This window comes from Dreissena polymorpha, chromosome 5, assembly GCF_020536995.1.
Source record: "Dreissena polymorpha isolate Duluth1 chromosome 5, UMN_Dpol_1.0, whole genome shotgun sequence".
Taxonomy (NCBI): domain Eukaryota; kingdom Metazoa; phylum Mollusca; class Bivalvia; order Myida; family Dreissenidae; genus Dreissena; species Dreissena polymorpha.
This window is the reverse complement of record NC_068359.1, coordinates 39591302-39607293: the sequence shown is the minus strand read 5'-3', so window position 1 is coordinate 39607293 and position 15992 is coordinate 39591302. Positions and strand designations below refer to the sequence as shown.

The window sequence follows — 15992 nt, the reverse complement described above, 5'->3', positions numbered from 1 at the left end:
AAAATACATTTTATTCAACAATTACCTAAGAAAGTACCAGAAGAAACTATTTTAACATCGTTTGATGTTATAAATCTATGCGCAAACATACCACACATGTTACATGTAGGATTAGAGGCAGTAGATTATTGGTTGATTAAATATTCTACTCTAGTAAACCAGCGTTTGTCAAAGCTTTTTATTATGGTTTTTGTTGTACTGAACAATAATTTTTACATGTTAAAAACTACCCCAAGGATGAACCAAATTTTACAAAATTCAAAAACAATAAAGTGTAAAAAAAAACAATTAGCCCTGATGAGCTGTGCGAAACCGGTCGGCATATTTTAATACAGGTTTTCTTATACCCATGCGGCGTTTGTTTACTTTTTCAATATATTGATAACTTAGTCCTGATTCACTTTACATTTGAACATATATATATATATAATACCGATGGTAGTTTATGTTAATTATTTAATAATTAAAATGACATGCTAATCAGGGACGACACTAATGTTCACAACTTATTCATAAAGCCGACCAACGGCCCGTCGTGGGTTATCACTGTGTTGATTTATCAAGATTCTACGGGCCCCGTAATTATTTTATACATTTCTTATGAATGATGGATATTCTGCAGAGTCTAGTGTTTAAAAAGTGATTTCACGTCGAGCCACATTCAACGGTGCTAACTAGTATTTCATACATAATTTAAATACTTGCCATTTCCTACCTCTAACTACAACATTCTTATTTTTTAAAGTTGTATCCATGACACGAGCATCATTGTTGCTCTGTTTTATACAAACTCTAAAGGGCGTTGATATGGTCTTAATCTTTTTTATAATCATTAATGGTTTATGAATATGAACCCCGATCAATTAAGCCACGGTCCGAAAAAACTGGGCTAAATTCATGTTTGTAAAGTGTCAACCCAGATTATCATGTGTAGTCCGCACAGGCTAATCTGGTACGACATTTTCTGCTTTTATGGATTTTTGTTTGTTTAAATGAAGTCTCCTCTTAGCGAAAATCCAGTTGAGGCGGAAGATGTCTTCACTTATAAGCCTGTGCGAAATGCACAGGTATATCTGGGACGACACTAATGCACACGCATTAAGCCCCGTTTTCCCAGAATGCGGCTCAAATGAGCTTGTTTTCGCAGATTCTGCGCAGCTCTGGTATAAAGATCATCACCTTGGGGATTACACCCAACGTCGACAGAGCACTGCTGACCAATATATCAGACACGTTCTTCTTCATTAAGGCATTCAGCAACCTGTCTTCCGTCCAGCAAGCACTCTTATCGGCCACCTGCGAAGGTGATTAATTAGGAATCAGCTAAAATGGTTGAACTTTACTTATCAGTGACTATTCCCAGATTTTTAATAAACACTGTTAACTATGTGCAATGTAAAATAAAAAAAAATAGATCTTTAAGAAAGACTGACTTCATTGTTTCGCTTTTTATACAAAGTATCTTCTATGTTATATCGCATTTTAATTTTCGTATTTGAAATTTAATGTAATGGTCTATTTTCTTCTTTGTGTTCTTAAGTTGTTGTATTTGTTTGGGTTTTTGATGGTTTTCTTCATCTCCTTTGTTGTCTTTAATTGTAAGTGGTTATTTTTTTTAGTAGTATGCAACTTTAAGATGGCTGTTATCGTCTGCATGGCCGTTTACTTTGAGTTGGTCTTTATCAATGTTATGGTCTCAAAATTTAGTTCTTCTGTTTTTAAGTGATGGCCTTTATTTTGAGTCATTCTTTATATTTTGTTAGTCTTTAACGCTTTTCTGCTCCTAATATTTTTGGGTTCCTAACTCTTAATTGTTTTTTTTATTTTCTTTATGGAATAAACATTTAAGTCAGTCTTTTTTTTCTTGCCGTTCTCTTACTTTCAGTTTGCTTTTACCCTCATGGTGGCATTTACCATTTAAATGGTCTTTATCTTCATGGTTATTTTCACTTAATCTTTATCTTTATTTATATTTTCTTGGTTGCCGTTATATTATGAAATGATATTATTTTCCGCATGGCATTTTATTCTAAAATCTTACATGTATACATGGCCTTTAACTGTGAGTTGGTCTTTATCTTCTTGGCGGTCTTTAACTTTCAGTTGGTCTTTATTTCCTTGTTGGTCTTTGACTTTGATTTGGTCATTAATTCCTTGTTGGTCTTAAACTTTGAGTTGGTGTTTATACCATTGGTGGCCATTTACTATAAGTAAGTTGCTCTATGTTTATTGGCCTTTAACGTTTAGATGGTCTTTATATTCAAGCAACTAAAGAGCCTCCCCTTCCATGTAGTTACGGTCCATGTCTACATAACGGCACGTGTACTGACATAGGGACCAGCGATTTCTCGTGTTCATGTACGGAGCTATATACCGGGTCCAACTGCGAAACAGGTAAGGGAACGCGGATAGTCTATTAAATAGTTGTTTTTAGCCTATTTGCAACGCAAATAGGCTTTTGTTATACCAAATTTCGAAATCACATGGGGAAATGGTTGACTGTTTTGAAGCCTTACCTGATTTGGGGCAGACGAAATAGATATTAAATATAGTATTTGGTAATTCTTACAATTTTTCATTTAGAAACTTTTTTCTAACATTTTCTTCCAAGAAAATTGCTTACTCCGTGTTAAGGAAATTTTTCTAAGACCGTTTTACGTGAAAAAAACGTTCTTAGAAACTAAAACAAATTTCGTTCGTAAAAACAATCTGTTCTTGTTGATAGTGACCTCACAACTACTTTCAATTTCCTGTGTTTACATCTGAAAGAGGTCAAATCTATACATAACTAACTAAATTCATTAGGCCCTGCTTTATGGATATGTAAAATTTCATTGGATAATTATGAAATGAAATTTACATATGCTCAAAAGGATGTCGGGCAAAAAGCACTTTCATTCTTTGAAAATGTGTAAGAAAAAATGCGGAGTACGATCAATGTTTTCTGATTATTCTGACATGGATTCTGACCTGCCTTTTTATGAATTTGATGAAGTAGAGTTTGAAAGTAATAGAGATGTGTTAATTGAAATTAAAATTATTTACTTTGATCCAGAAATTGAACGACTTAAATCAATTTGATGTAGAGAATGTGTGGACATAGGAGTCCCCCATTAACAGGTCGTACAAAGTTGAACGTTGAAATGGAATGGCAGGAACCAATAAACTTCTTGAAACTGTTAATTGATGATGACTTGATTAATTACTTTGTGTTATTTAATTATGCTTCTGCAAAGTTAAATGGCCCATTAAAACAACACTGAAGAATAAGAAAATGGGAACAGGTAACATTTGCTGGAAATTTGAATGCTGACAATGGCAATATACATAAAGGGCTGTTATACAGGTCAGATTTTTTAATCTCTGCTAATAGTTAGATTTTAAATGATTATTTTTTCTTTCAAACTAAAAATTGTAACAACATATAAATTGATTCAATATTAAATTGCTTTAAAATGTACTGAAACTAAAGGTTACTGAAGATTACTTGTTCTCTTACAAGCTTTATTACTTAATACACATTTTGCAGATAAAAAAAAACAACACAAAATCAAAATGTTAAAACTACCATCATAATTTACAATCAATGACACATAAGAAAAATATAGGTTTTATAAACTTATGTCTTATAATAAATGAAATGCATCCTTTTGAAATAGACCATCCTTATCAGCCTCAGACTTTCAACGCCATTGGTGCTCTCGTTCATTCAGTCAACAGTCCGATCCCGTAACATTTACTTCAGCAGCAACTTCCCTGTACGGTATCTTGCAAATAGGCTTTCAACGCCAACGGCGCTCTCGTTTGGCGTAGATGTTTATACGAGCTTTCCGCCTTAAAATACCTTTTACATAACGGCAGTAGACTCGAATAAATACACCTAATTTATTCCTTTGGCTGATTTCAGCATAATCCCAATGAACATTGGCAACATAACCGCGTCTTTGTAGTATATGATGTAACACTTTTCAAATGCGGACTACTCTCTGCATTGTCATACGAAACACAGGCACACATATTGGTCAAGTAACAATTACGCACTGCCGGTAAATTCCATCCCTAACACTTTAAAGGTCAGTCATGGGTCAGTTAATCGTCAGGGGAAGACGGACTGTACTATAAATAAACGCCTAATCTTGATAACACAGTATTGCTTTTAAAGTATCAAATAACACGAATTTAAGGGAAAAAAATAATGAAAACCTATCGGTTAATGTCATGTGTCTTGTATTATGAGCCAAAACTACCGAAATAGTATAGTGTCCTTGATAGAATGAAAATCGTTTAATCATCTAGCCACACATGTATGACATATGCAAACCAGAAAAGGCTACCGAAAAAAATTGTTACAAAAAATTACAAATAACACTGTTTGACTTCAATTTTCGATCTTAAAGTATCGTGGTTGATTGTGCAATTTTCAAGACGCAATGAGAATTTAAAGACCCGCGTCATGCGAAATTAGGTCTTATGCAATATGCTGCCAGTGTCGCTCCGGCCCAGCCGGCAAATCCGCGCAGTCTTGTCAGCATATACATGCTGAATAGGCTACTCATGAGATACCACGAAATCTTGCGTATTTTTTAATAACGGAAAGCGTAGCCCATGATCAGACTGCGCAAGCGCGCAGGCTGGGCTTGAACAACGATGGTCGCATATGATATAACACCAAATTTAGCATCACGCGGATGTAACAGTGTTATTTGAATGTGTGGAAAGAAAACTGAGTCTTAATCAAATAGCAACATACCATATGTTTCGATGACGAAGAAATAAATTCATAATAATTCATGTGAGGACACTTATGATGTGATTTGACGTGGAAAGCTTTGTATCTACGAATATTATAATATGGTTTAATGTAAGTGCACTTTAGAACAAATATATAAGGCAGTGGACATGCGACTATTAAGTGAAAAAAAGAACACAACAATACGACCTTTATTTTAAATTTACTAACTTAGAAAGGTCAATATTCTACCTTTATTTCAAAGTCAGGATATACGCCGAATATATTTTTAAAAGATATGTCTTGTAAGACTTGTCTTCCACGTTGCCGTTCATAAGTAGTTAGAAGGTGTAATCCCCGTCTAAATATACATAACGATGAGAACAATTATCAATATCAATATCCATTTTTAATTAGAATAGATATCAGACTTAAGTGTCGTTCTTGATGGTCTTATTTTTTTTCAAATTTTTAATTAAAACAATTTTTTGACCGCAAATATTAGACACATGCAATCACTTTTTTGACAATTTTACTAAAAGCGCAAAATTAATACTGTAATAATAATACACATTTTAAAATCTTACATCACGCGTATTTTATTTTTTATTTTTAGAATTCGACCCTTGCAGTTCAGATCCTTGCCTAAACAACGGCATGTGCACTTGGCACGAAGCTCTAAATTACACGTGCGTTTGTACCGAAGGATATGTCGGCGATCACTGTGAAACTGGTAAACAGGCGTTCATATTGCATTTTTTCAACTTGTTTGGAAATTTACATGATTATATAAATGACTTCTACGATATTTTATTGCAGGAAAAGAAGTTAAGTTAATATTACAACAATACTTTCCATTGCCATCATTTGGGGTGGCAATGCTAACTGACGTGCAAAAAGTATTCTGTTATATTAAATTGTTGTAGGTATCACGTCTTTTAAATGTACAAGTAGACCGGAAAATGCGAGTTTATGAATTGGTAGGCATTTGCTCATACCTGAGTCCATTATAGATTTCGGCACAAGCCAATAAGACCAGTTGAATGTAAAACCTCCATGACTTGAACAACATCATTTTGAATTGTTGCGCCTTAGATAATTTTAATACCCCGCACATCTAAACCAAAGATCTATCCATAAAAAACTTGTTTATTGATTGATCTTTGTCTAAACACATACATTTTCTATACATAAGAATGTTTGTTATGTAAGTTAATAATGTTATCTATGTTAGAAGAAACCATGTTTTTGTATCACTAGATATAGACGAATGTTTGATTGGTACAAGCGGATGCGAACAACAATGTCATAACAGCCTCGGAAGTGTTGAATGCGCATGCGGCAGCGGATATATGCTAACATCAGACGGGAAATCTTGCAACGGTACATCATACGATAATGCAAATATTTTCGGGGCAAAAGCAGTTTATCTTTCAATATAATAGCAACTCCAATAAGTATTGGAAAACCTTTTCCGGTTTGTTTTAAGTATTGTGTTTCTATTTCGAGGAACTGAAATAAATATATTTCGCAGAGATCTTAAATATAAACCATTTGCATAGGTTATTCCAAGGTCATGCATACACGCATATACTGTCTATATTCATTGAATTAAAAAAAATGCGCAATTCTATATTAATTATAGACACGAACAAAATGTTGACATATTAATATTCGTACATAAATAAAAGGTTACACCTCTCAAAAATTTGTGGTTGATGTCTTTCAGACACAAAAGTGACACATATACTGATAACGAGTATGAGGTTGACAATACGAAAATGTTGCAAATCATCAACAGTGGAAAGCATAAGATGTTTACCAGAATCGCATAATGCCCATGTTGATGATTAAAAAAACGCGCATGTAATACTTGTAGATATTAACGAGTGCAGTATCGGGTCGGACCAATGTCAGCAGGTCTGCTTCAACACAGACGGCAGTTACTCCTGCTTCTGCAACGCGGGTTACACCAAAAACACAGACGGATTGTCGTGTGACGGTGAATATATAAAGCATAGACAAATCAATATTTATATCTCTTAACATGAGTGAATGTTTGTGTATGTCGTTGTTTCGAAGCTTGTTGCTCAATTATGTGAGGACCCGAAGTGTGTCCCAGCACTCCTACCTAATTAACTAACTAGACTAGAAATGTTGGACCAATTTTGAATTTTAGCAGCACTTTCCAGCTATTTGGTTTTTTTATTGATGTTGGTGCGTTTTGTGCAGTCGGTGGGGGAGGGGGGAGGACCAACTGCGCCGGACTGGGGATCGAACCGGGTCGCCTAGGCGATACGCGCATTTATCGGCCCCTTCGCTAACTGTACAACCATTTCGAACATGAAAACGATCTTTGATTCTTTTTATCTAGATATGGACGAATGTTCCAAAGGACTGCATAACTGCAGCGATATTTGCAACAACATGCCGGGTGGATTCCGCTGTGCATGCAAATCCGGATATACACTCACGTCAGATAACGCATCATGCAGTGGTAAGCATATACAATCATTTTTTTTATGAACAAGAAGAGAAATAATTGAAGGTCATAGGTTTTCACATTTCAATGTTTTTACATCATTTAAGTTCGTCATACTAGTTTATTATATTATAGTGGCTATATAACTTTAAATAGCATCGTGCAATGTGACTTAATTAAAACGCTTATTAAATGGTTTGCTATATAACTGTTATTTTATTGCGTGACTTGTTTGTAGATACCGACGAATGTACCGCCGGCACCGACCTCTGTCAGCAGGTGTGTCATAACACCGTCGGCAGCTACAACTGTTCCTGTTACAAAGGCTACACGATAGGCACAGGTGGCTACAGCTGTGAAGGTAAGAATTTTATCAGTATATACAATATTATGTAGAGGCGGTTGAAGCTGGTATGTTCTTAGAAATGTTGTCAGTATTCAGACTTTAACATAAAATTCCGCTACAAAGACAAGCAATGCGTGCATTTATGCAGAAGTGAATAAAGGCATTTTGATCTAGATGTACTAAATGAAACAGTGTAATAAACCAATATTCGTCATTCACTCCACAGTTGTTCTAACCCAATTAATGAACGTTGTAGAAATCATTTTGGAAATCATTGTGGAACAATCACACACACATTGCAACAGTAAATGTCGGCTTTAGCATTATTATTGTCTTTAGATGTTAATTCGTTAATTTTTACAACGTAAAACAGCTTAGAACTTGGTGGTTGATGCCTTTCAGACACGAACGAATGTTGGCAGACCACGGCCGAATGTTCCCAGACCTGCACCAATACCCCCGGATCATACACGTGCTCCTGTCGCCAGGGCTACCAGCTACTTCCGGACAACGCCACGTGCGAAGGTAGTAACGTAACCTTTAATATGACAGGAAAGTATTTGTTTCCATACTGGTCGTTTATGGTTACATATAGGCATATGGTTAATGTGTTTTTGTTGTTGTTTCCTTTTAATAATGTACAGTGAACATGCGTTTGTTTAGATATGTCACTGTATCCAAAATTCCCGGACAAGTAATATAGTCCGACTGGAATCCTACCCATTCCATTATCTTCGGATTTATTATTAGCTCTGACAAATATCTTTTGTACCTCAATAATCACATGGCTAATGGTAGAATCGACAATTAATGGAGATGATGATAATTGTGCACGTTTTCGGGGCCATTATAATAACGCAGACGATAATTAGGAGAATTAGGATGACAATAAGAACATTATCATCATGGCCAAGAATGGAGTGTTGACCAGAAAAGGATGTTGATGCCCATGTTGATGATTCAAAGCATCTTGTATGACTTTTCTTCAGATATAAACGAGTGCAGTATCGGGTCGGACCAATGTCAGCAGGACTGCTTCAACACGGACGGCAGTTATTCCTGCTTCTGCAACGCGGGCTACATCAAGAACACAGACGGATTGTCGTGTGACGGTGAGCATAATAATAATTGTTCAGATATCGGTGTCAATATATACCTGCATTGGCCATTTCATGCCGACGACCTTAGATAAGCTAACTTGAATATGCGTCTGTTGTAAAAATTGTCCATGGTACCAGCTGTTTTATTCCATTTGTCATGTAAATGAATAAATCTTGTCCAAGTGAGACGTTTTGAGCACTGACCGCATTGTTTAAAGTTCAACCAAGGAAACAATCTTTGAACATGAGTGTGTGAGCATGTCATAGTTGATGAAATCCTTCAGCGCATGAGGCTGAATGATTTTTGAGTCTGGAATGTCCAAACCAAAAATGCTTATATGCGCCGAGAGCGGGGATTGAATGCGGGTTGCCTAGGTGAGAAGCGCGCGTACGAACCCCTTCGCTAGCCGGATAGCCTTTTTGAACATGAATAATTTCTTTGTGTTTTTTTTTTAATATCTAGATGTGGACGAATGCTCCAAAGGAATGCATAACTGCAGTGATATTTGTAGCAACACACCGGGCGGATTTCGTTGCGCCTGCAAATCCGGATATACACTCAAGTCAGATAACTCCTCGTGTAGTGGTAGGTATATACACTCAGTTTTAAATGAGCAGGTATTAATTCATTGAAAGTCATATGTACAGTCAGTTCTTCTTGTGATTATCTGTTAAAAGTTTTGTATGAACAAGGAGATAATATTTATTGACTAATTGAAGGTCATCAGTTGCACCTTTTTATATTTATTTGCAGTGCATACACATATGTGCTTGGTACTAGTATATTCGCAATATAAATATGAATTACATTGTGTAACGTGACTACATTTGTCGCTAGTATAAGAAACGCCTTTTTTTTTACATACTTGTATAACCGTTGCTTTCAAGATTTATTCCGTGACACATTTCCAGACACCGACGAATGTATCGCCGGCATCGACCTCTGTCAGCACGAGTGTCACAACACCGTCGGCAGCTACAACTGTTCCTGTTACCTTGGTTTCGCACTAGGCATGGATGGCCAAGTCTGTGAAGGTTAGTTTACACACAGCCTTGACCTTTGTAGTTCTTAAACTATGTCAATATTCGGACCAAAATTCCAAATCCATTGACGTGTTTCGATGAACTTAATAAAATAGGAAATGGAAAAGTCTTTGTGGTGTTCACAATTGTCTAAGCACCATAAATGAAGATTATTAGGGGAAAACAACAATCACACGATTAATTCTCAAGTGTACATCGGTTTTTACATTATTATTATCTTAACAGATGTAGACGAATGTCAGGGTAAGACAGACAACTGTCGTCAAATCTGCACGAACACAATCGGCTCCTTCCAGTGCTCGTGCAACGCAGGTTATACGCTGAATCAAGACAGCTCCACGTGCAGTGGTATGTTTGTACCAGTGTCGGTTTTCGAATTCCGTACACATATCTTTCGAATTACCATTCATATTTTTGTACGTTTTGTTGATTGAAAAGAGATTGCAATGCCTACCACCATGTGCTTTCTATTATTTCCTTGTCACGAGCAATGCAAATGGAAAAACACAACAATGTAGGATACTAGTATATAAATTATGGCTATATGGATTACATCTACCATCCTCATGCGTTTGCTATGATGACAGTGATTTTATAAGATTTGTGTCAGGAACCAGTCAAATCGGTCTGCTAGGGAATGAATCAAACAAAGAGTTTGTGCAATGCAAAAAGGGTTCAAGGATCTACCACGAGTGAAATGTCCGCCAATAAACAAAGCAGCCTTCGCGCTAGAGATACTTAATAGTATATTGCTATCTAAGTTACATTAAGTTTGAAATTAACAAGTGATAGAGCAAGACGAATGACCAACGTGTTTATTTTACTATAGACACCTAACGGGTTCGTACTTCTCTGATGATGCATTAATGTAGACTGATTCGTTGCTAAATCTAAAACTCCATCCAAGTTGTTGTCAATTAATTACTTTTCATTGACACTCAAATTTACACTTTTCCAACTTTGCCAAGTGTAATATTTGTGTAGACTAAATGCGAGATTCGAATGCTGACAGTAGCTGCCGGTATTTCGCAATAGACACGAATAGACTAGACATAGTTTTGCCTTGTGAGTTTCATGACGGGCGAAGTTGTTACAACGCTTCTCGTCAAATAGTCGTTTTCAATTGAAAATCGCGAAATAAAATACGACCTAATACCGAAATCAACAAATATCATATTTGTGTACGAGGAACTCCGGTGGACACGTACGAGTATATGATGTATTTCTTTCAGATACAGATGAGTGTTTCCTGCGTACCCACGACTGCGCGCAGACTTGCACGAACGTGGTGGCTTCATACACGTGCAGTTGTATTGAAGGATACGAGGCACGTGACGCGGGTCGCATTTGCATAGGTAAATACGAGAACGGAACCTATAAATACAAGTTTTAGAATCTTGTTTTCAAATGCACGAATTATAAATGTGCAAGTATGTGTATTTGTCTCTTTGTGGGTCATGTGATGTGATTTCCAAAAGCTATCGTTTTAACCAAGTATGAGAATCCGCACATAAGCTTCATTATTTAATACCGTGTTTTAAGTCCTTTAAGTATTCTCACCAATCAAGAGCGTTTATTCCAGGCTTATTCCAATAAAATCATTATGAATACCCTTGTGTAAATGTCATTCAAGAAGAGTTAATTTATCGTTAGTTTTTTTATAATTATTAGCTCTCCTGTCACGAAGTGACATGGTGAGCTTATGTGACCGTGTGATGTCCGGCGTCCGTATGTGCGTGCGTGCGTGCGTGCGTGTGTGCGTGCGTCCGTCAACAATTTGTTTGTGTAGACAGTAGAGGTCACAGTTTTCATCCAATCTTTATGAAATTTGGTCAGAATGTTTATCTTGATGAAATCTGGGTTGGGATTGTATTTGGGTCATCTGGGGTCAAAAACTAGGTCACTAGGTCAAAAACTAGGTCAAATAATAGAAAAAACTTGTGTAGACAATAGAGGTCGCAGTTTTCATCCAATCTTTATGAAATTTGGTCAGAATGTTTATCTTGATGAAATCTGGGTTGGGAATGTATTTGGGTCATCTGGGGTCAAAAACTAGGTCACTAGGTCAAAAACTAGGTCAAATAATAGAGAAAAACCTTGTGTAGACAATAGAGGTCGCAGTTTTCATCCAATCTTTATGAAATTTGGTCAGAATGTTTATCTTGATGAAATCTGGGTTGGGATTGTATTTGGGTCATCTGAGGTCAAAAACTAGGTCACTAGGTCAAATAATAGAAAAACCGTCAACAATTTGTTTGTGTAGACAGTAGAGGTCACAGTTTTCATCCAATCTTTATGAAATTTGGTCAGAATGTTTATCTTGATGATATCTGGGTTGGGATTGTATTTAGGTCATCTGGGGTCAAAAACGAGGTCACTAGGTCAAAAACTAGGTTACTAGGTGAAATAATAGAAAAACCTTGTATAGACAATAGAGGTCGCATTTCATCCAATCTTTATGAAATTTGGTCAGAATGTTTATCTTGATGAAATCTGGGTTGAGATTGTATTTGGGTCATCTTGGGTCAAAAATTAGGCCACTAGGTCAAATAATAGAAAAACCTTGTGTAGACAATAGAGGTCACAGTTTTCATCTAATCTTCATGAAATTTGGTCAGAATGTTTGTCTTGACGAAATCTGGGTTTGGATTGTATTTGGGTCATCTGGGGTCAAAAACTAGGTCACTAGGTCAAATAATAGAAAAACCTTGTGTAGACAATAGAGGTCACAGTTTTCATCCAATCTTTATAAAATTTGATCAGAACGTTTATCTTGATGAAATCTGTGTTGGGATTGTATTTGGGTCACCTGGGGTCAAAAACTAGGTCACTAGGTCAAATAATAGAAAAATCTTGTGTAGACAATAAAGTTCACAGTTTTCATCCAATCTTTATGAAATTTGGTCAGAATGTTTATCTTGATGAATACTGGGTTGGGATTGTATTTGGTTAGTCAGGTGAGCGATTCATGGCCATCATGGCCCTTTTGTTAATTTTGTTAACTGAAACACGTTAATTGTACGCACCAAAATCAAGTGATAGGACTGTTTTTTGAATATGACTTAATAATATTTACTTATTCTCAGCCCCGACTCCCCCCCCCTTAAAAACTCATCATTAATTAAAAAAAACGAACAAACAACAGCAACACACACAACTACTACAAACAAACATACACATATGTCAGAACAGAAACACACAAAAAAACGCAGAACTTTTATTTTAAAGGGCTATTTTTTATTAAGATGTGAACGAATGCCTAGCTAATACGGACGACTGCGCGCACGAGTGTACGAACACCAACGGCAGCTTCCGTTGCTCATGTAGAACCGGATATGCTCTTGCAATCGACGGGAAAAGTTGTTACGGTGAGTGCAACAAAGAAAACAGTTTTTTTACTGTCCGTAATTAAAATAAGAAACAATACATGCGCAAGTATCATTTATAGAAACTTATATTTTGCCGTGGTTGAAAACCATCATTCGCTTATTACTTCTTGTGCAAATGACTTTTTGAAAGGAATTCTAGGAGCCCATCACACAGTTTTGGGGGCTATTTTGTCGCCGTAAATTTTCATTTGTTGTGCCTTCGTGCGTTATACATGTATTTCAAGTATTTCAAATTTATAAACAAATGTCACTCGACCTTCGAACACATGCAACGGAACACGAAAAACGGTAAAATGTTGTCGGCCTTTTATTTTTCAAATTTTTAATATTTTGAAAAGTACGCAAACAAATCGTTCAATTAAACCAATAAAACACTGATATTATATACCACTGCATGTCACAATTCGTTTATACGAAATTTAGATAAATATGCGTTAATACACAATATATTATTCTCGCTTTGTTTTAAAGGTGGGTTAATACGTCTGTGTAAATTGCCGTACCAGATTAGCCTATGCAGTCCGCACAGGCTAATCAGGGACGGCACTTTCCGCCTTAATTGTGTTTTCGTTTAGAAGAGAAATCCTTTAAACGAAGAATTCCATAAAAGCGGAAAGTGTTGTCCCTGATTAGCCTGTGCAGTCGGCAGAGGCTATACTGGGATGACACTTGACGCACATGCATTAACCCAATTTCTTAGAACGCGACTCATAATATCTACAGATGTGGACGAATGCGCCACAGAGACGCACGGCTGCCAACAGCAGTGCTCGAACACCGTTGGTAGCTTCGTCTGCTCGTGCCGCACAGGCTTCAGACTCCAGGTCGACAATAAAACATGCGCAGGTATTCCAATAACATGTGATCCAGAAATATTTCTTACACACTCAAAAATTATTTTTATCTATTTAATATATTCTGATTCACCTAAAAACATGTGAACTTCTAATCTCTTACAAATTTTGTGTGATATATAATACGAAGTTCCTGGAATTCATACAATTCCCTTAGCTGTGTTTGAGAAGATTATACTTGCTTGAAGTGTTTTATTATTATTAATGTTGTCAAACAACCTGATTCATAAACGTGTTAATGACGTTACGGTATATACGTACTGTTGTATCCTAATAGCGTCGGTCAGGATAATCTAATGTGCAAGTTTTATATGTGAGCAAGCATTTATCTTCCCTGCAAGCAGAGTCTCTTCGGCCATCATCATCTTCCGAGCAACCATTACTTGTTCAGCCTATTATATCTTCTGAGCTTGCATTGTCTCCTGACGTTTCATTAAATGTTTAGTCAATATTATCTAATGAGCAAGCATTGTTTCCTGAGGTACAATTAAACGTTCAGCCAATATTATCATCGAAGCAAGCATTGTTTACTGAGGCACCATTAAATGTTTAGCCAATATTATCTTTTGAGTCAGCATTGTTTCCTGAGGCATCATTAAATGTTCAGCCAATATTATCATCTGAGCCAGCATTGTTTCCTGAGGCACCATTAAATGATTAAATGTTCAACCAATACTATCTTCTGAGCCAGCATTGTCTCCTGAGACAACATAAAATGTTTAGCACATACTATTTTTTGAGTCAGCATTGTCTCCCGAGGCACAAGTTAATGTTTAGCCAATATTATTTTCTGAGCCTGCATTGTCTCCTGAGGCACCATTAAATGTTCAGCCAATATTATCGTTTAAGCTAGCATTGTTTACTAAGGCACCATTAAATGTTCAGCCAATATTATCTTTTGAGCCATCATTGTTGTCTGAGCCACCATAAAGTTCACACCCAACAGTATCTATTGAGCCAATTATTGTTAGCCATTGTTGTCTTCTGTACCAGCTTTGTATTCCCAGTCAGCATTGCATTCTGATCCAGCATTATCTTTTCCGCTAGCAGCATGTTCTCTCAGCAAACATTATCGTTTCAGTTAAAATTATCTTTAATGTATGCACGATGAGATATTGCTGATGCAGAAGGCAATCTAACTAAACAATATAAGTTTCTGAATGATTTTTTTTGTCTGTGCAAACAAGGTTTTTTTAATCAGCTTTGTTAGGGTAAACCGTGACATCGGTGTTTTCTCGTTCGTTACAGATATTGACGAGTGCGTAGCGGGCACGAGCGGCTGTGCGCACAGGTGTTTTAACCGACTTGGCGGGTATCAATGCTCCTGCTTAACCGGATTTCAGCTACAAGAAGACGAACATAGCTGCACAGGTTCGAAACCTACGTTCGTTATTGACCTATTTATTTATTCAAAGGTTTTGATCATCACCCTTGTTGTTCGCCTGGTTTTGGAGATTGAATAGATAGATGTTCAAACCGTGTAATACTTGTATCAGTATCAGCATATCGTTTATCAAAAAGAATTATACGTAATTTATTGTAAATGAGAATATTAAATATATCACAAACGTACGATCACTCTTATTCGAAAACTTGAACATGTTAAACACAATTTACAGATTAGCTGTAACACAGTCATTTCCAAGGGAAAAATCATTGTAATTCATTTTTAGTTGTACCAAAAATTTCAAGTAAGTTTGCTCTTAACTGCGATAAGCCTGATAAAATAGACAACGACACAAATGCTTTTTAATCGCTTAAACCGAATATAAAAATAAATAAATAAATGTAACAAAAAACATATTTTAAAAAGATATTCGGCCTCAATGCTGACTTTGAAATAAAGTTTGTGAATTTACTTTTTTAAATTATTAACTTTAAAAAAAGTTTAACTATTGTTTTTTCATTTTACAATTGTGCATATTCACCGCATGAGTTTCTTTCTTCACCATCGAAATATATCGTTATTTATATTTGAATAAAAACATGCAGTATTCTTTCTTAACTATCGATATATATCGTATATTAATATTTGCTTTACACGCAGT

At 36.1% G+C, this 15992-nt stretch overlaps 1 protein-coding gene across 1 annotated transcript in view; it reads left to right on the top strand.

Annotated features, from left to right (window-relative positions):
* LOC127882459 (uncharacterized) overlaps positions 1–15992 on the top strand; it is a 152474-nt gene that overhangs the window by 34707 nt on the left and 101775 nt on the right. Inside the window, exons 12-27 of the mRNA XM_052431098.1 lie at positions 1148–1304; positions 2266–2394; positions 5346–5462; positions 5990–6112; positions 6609–6731; positions 7104–7226; positions 7450–7572; positions 7960–8082; positions 8547–8669; positions 9121–9243; positions 9570–9692; positions 9927–10049; positions 10934–11056; positions 12947–13069; positions 13814–13936; positions 15193–15315. Of these exons, the coding sequence (XP_052287058.1) occupies positions 1148–1304; positions 2266–2394; positions 5346–5462; positions 5990–6112; positions 6609–6731; positions 7104–7226; positions 7450–7572; positions 7960–8082; positions 8547–8669; positions 9121–9243; positions 9570–9692; positions 9927–10049; positions 10934–11056; positions 12947–13069; positions 13814–13936; positions 15193–15315 (2002 nt within the window). The remainder of the gene's footprint in view (positions 1–1147; positions 1305–2265; positions 2395–5345; positions 5463–5989; positions 6113–6608; positions 6732–7103; positions 7227–7449; positions 7573–7959; positions 8083–8546; positions 8670–9120; positions 9244–9569; positions 9693–9926; positions 10050–10933; positions 11057–12946; positions 13070–13813; positions 13937–15192; positions 15316–15992) is intronic.